At 65.4% G+C, this 3401-nt stretch overlaps 1 protein-coding gene across 1 annotated transcript in view; it reads left to right on the top strand.

Annotated features, from left to right (window-relative positions):
• The window catches only part of CARHSP1 (calcium regulated heat stable protein 1, 24kDa), a 3272-nt gene extending 1033 nt beyond the window's left edge, over positions 1-2239 (top strand). Inside the window, exons 2-3 of the mRNA XM_004692134.2 lie at positions 301-423; positions 1868-2239. Of these exons, the coding sequence (XP_004692191.1) occupies positions 301-423; positions 1868-2030 (286 nt within the window). The 3' untranslated portion in view covers positions 2031-2239. The remainder of the gene's footprint in view (positions 1-300; positions 424-1867) is intronic.
• The last annotated feature ends 1162 nt before the right edge of the window (positions 2240-3401 follow it).

Genomic DNA, 3401 nt, shown 5'->3' on the forward strand with positions numbered 1-3401 from the left:
CCTCTGGGGTGGGGATTGAACTCACACAGGAGGGGTCTGCTGCGCCCTGGGGGTCGCTCACTCCCTGGCCGGGGGCTGCACTCAGGTGCGCCTCCTTGACAGCCTGAGCCTAGGCCCCGCGAGGCCGGACTCGCTCCCACTGCATTCTCGGTGCTCCTGGAGCTGTGCACACCCTCCTGGCTGCCCTGGCCGCCCTGGCCGGGCTCCCTGTGGGTGGAGACTGGGCGGCCGGTGAGCCTCAGGAGGGGGGGTCGCTGTCCCGAGGGCTGGGGGGCCGCTCACGCCTGCCCCCTCTGTCAGGACCGTGAGGGCCTCCCAGGGCCCCATCTACAAAGGCGTCTGCAAGTGCTTCTGTCGGTCCAAGGGCCACGGTTTCATCACCCCGGCTGACGGCGGCCCCGACATCTTCCTGCACATCTCCGAGTGAGTCAGGGGGGCTGAGGGCCCCGGGGCGGGGCTGGGGAGGCCGGGGCAGCGTCCGAGGCTGCAGCGGTCATCCGCAGGGCGCGGGGCCGAGTGACCGTGTGTGGAGCGCGTGAGCAGGGGGCGAGCTCTGAGCTGGGGGCGCTGTAGCTGGTCTCGGGCTGGCTTCCTGCCCTGTGCCGGGGGCAGCAGCCTGGTGAGGCTGGGGGCTGCCGGACCCTCCGCTCCCGGAAGGAAGTTGGGGCTGGACCTGTCCTGCCGCTTGTGCACTGACGTCCTTCCTTCCTTCTGGTGTGTCTGGAAACCGGGGAGGGGGGCGGCGGGGTGGGGCGCACCCATCCGAGGCCTCAGGGCTGGGTGGCGACCTGTCGGTGCTGCTTCCATCTCAGGAAGCTTTCAGATATGAGGGGCCGCATGGGGCACCCCACCCCCGCCCCGGCTTGGCCCTCAGCACCCCAACTTTCATTTCAGTCCACGGCAGGCAAAGTTCTGATTGCGCACAGCGGATCTGAAACTGTGATTTTGAAAACAGGGTCCTGTGGCAGTTGTCTGCAGTGACGGGGTCGCCCCCACTCGTCTGCCCCAGCATCCTCACACATTGGGCCTTAAGTAGGTTCTTCGTGCTGCAGAGATGCGGCTCGTGCACACTGCCGCCTTCCAGAAAGGGCTTGCGGGGCTTACGAGGGCTGACGAGGCTACCCACAGAGCCTTCACGCCTGAAGGCTGAGTAAGGCAAGCTGGCAGTGGGGGCCGTTGCGAACGGTGGCGGCCCTGAGTGGCAGGTGCCAGAAGCAGGCTGTATATTTGTTCCTGAGCTCCCTGGCGGCCAAGGCAAAGAGGGAAACACCACCTGCTATAGGAGTCTTTAGTCAAAAGGGCAGTTCCGGGGGAACTGGCCTGCCCTGCGTCCAGGATCTGAAGGGGCTTTCCTGGGGTCTTGTCCAGGGGGCATCAGGATGGGCACCTCACCATGATGGGGAGATGGTGACTCGGTCCTCTAGAAGGTAAGGGCACCTTCCCAGGGGTGTTCACCAGGGTGAGGACCTTTCCTGGAACTGGCTTTACACAGGAAAGGGACTTTGTGGACGGCTTCCGGGAGGGCGTGCTGCGGGAGCTGGACCCCTCGGCTCTGACCCTTGCTTCTGTCTGGCTCAGACAGGCTCTCCCTGCACCTGCGTGCCCAGGGCCCACGGTGCCCCCATTTAATGCGCAGTGGGGTGTCCTGCGGTGGTGGAGTCCTGTCTGTCTCAGCATCCCAAGCCCCCGGGATGGGGCTGCCGCGTGGCTGGGTCGCAGCGTGGTGGCGCCCCCTGGTGGCGGGGCAGGGGGTCGCTCTGCGGAGAGCCTGGCCGCGGACCACAAGGGCCCCGAGGGGCCGCGTTCCGGCGCCGAGTGGGTGGGGGCTCCGCTGAGCGCCGGTGCTGAGTGCGCTTTTGGCCCACAGTGTGGAGGGAGAGTACGTGCCCGTGGAAGGCGACGAGGTCACCTACAAGATGTGCTCCATCCCGCCCAAGAACGAGAAGCTGCAGGCCGTGGAGGTGGTCATCACGCACCTGGCGCCGGGGACCAAGCACGAGACCTGGTCTGGGCACGTCGTCAGCTCCTAGACCTCACCGGAAGCACCCCTCCTCTGGCGCACCCCTCCTCCGGAGCCCTGGGGACTTGGGGGGAGGAGGAGGCCCGCAAGGACTGGAGACCACGCGGCCCCTTCGGAGGAAGGGGCGTGGGCGCTCGCAGGGTGCTGTGGCCACCAGGGCGGCCGCTGGCCGCGGCAACGACACTCACCGCCTGGAAAACATTAAAAGCATTTGAAAAGGAGGTGCCAGCTGGTGGCTGAGTGGAGGGGCCAGCCCCAACCCGGGGGCAGGAGGCCCAGCCCGCAGAGTGGAGGTGCCGAGCCCCGCCGCGGGCGTCCGGCTTCGTTTCCACCGGGCATCACCTGCCCTGGGCAGAGCCGGGCAGAGGCGCTTTCAGATTCTAGGGGCCTGGCTCAGCCGGGGGAGAGTGGGTAGGTGATGGCTCGGTTGCAGTGGGAGGGGCCTCAGGGCTGCAGTGGGAGGGGCCTCAGCGAGTGTTGGGGCCTCCCCCAAGACAGGCCCCTCGCTCACCCGCCCTCTGGGGGCGGGGCCGGGGGCGGGTCTTCGTTTAAAGCAGCCTTTCCGGTGGAGCCAGGTGGGAGCCAGGTGGGGAAGCGGAGGAGGAGGACGACGATGAAGGTGAAGCCCGCGTCTGGACGCCCCGTAGGTAAAATCCTGAATTGAAGGGGAAAGCCCCTTTGGGGGGGAGGAGTTCGTCTTGAAAACTGGGGTTAAGAAATGCTTAGGAGTTTTGTTTCTAAGTCACTGACGGTCGCCCCCAGCTCTTTGCTCTTGGCTGAGGACTTCCCGGAACCACCACCATTTCCAGTAAATACATCCTTAGGATTTTCTTTGCTGTGGCTTGATTTTTAACATTAGGAGTAGCTGGGTGATTTTTTTTTTAAGATTTTATTTGTGCATACAAGAGCTGGGGCGCAGGCCAGAGGTGGGGGGGGCGGTGAGGGGGGGCGGTGAGAGGCTTCTCCGGAGACAGAGTGGAAGCAAAGCAGGTGGATCTACTGGAAGCCACTCCTGAGGGGCAGCGGGAGACAGGAGGGGTCTCTGCGCCCTGGCTGGGGATTGAACTCGTGTGCTGTGGCTGCGTTAGGTCGTGGTGCTGCGCTCTAACCCTGCCCACGCGGGAGGCCTGTAATGTTTTGAAATATGCGGCCTCTGTGGAGTCCAGGATCTGCTCCCCAGCACAGGAAAGGGCCGGCTGCTTTTGGGCACGAGGCTTGGAGGCTGGTGGGTGGCGGAGACCCAGTCTCAGTTCTCGGCTCTGTGGCCGCGTCGTCATCCAGCCTCGGGTCGCGACGGGGCACAGCCCAGCCGCCTGGCTGGTGGCAGGTGCAGGCGCTTTGGGTCTCCTGTGCGGTGAACCTGCACTCCCTGGGTGGCCAA

The sequence above is a fragment of the Condylura cristata genome, unplaced genomic scaffold, assembly GCF_000260355.1.
Source record: "Condylura cristata isolate star-nosed mole 26May11 unplaced genomic scaffold, ConCri1.0 scaffold00032, whole genome shotgun sequence".
Lineage (NCBI taxonomy): Eukaryota > Metazoa > Chordata > Mammalia > Eulipotyphla > Talpidae > Condylura > Condylura cristata.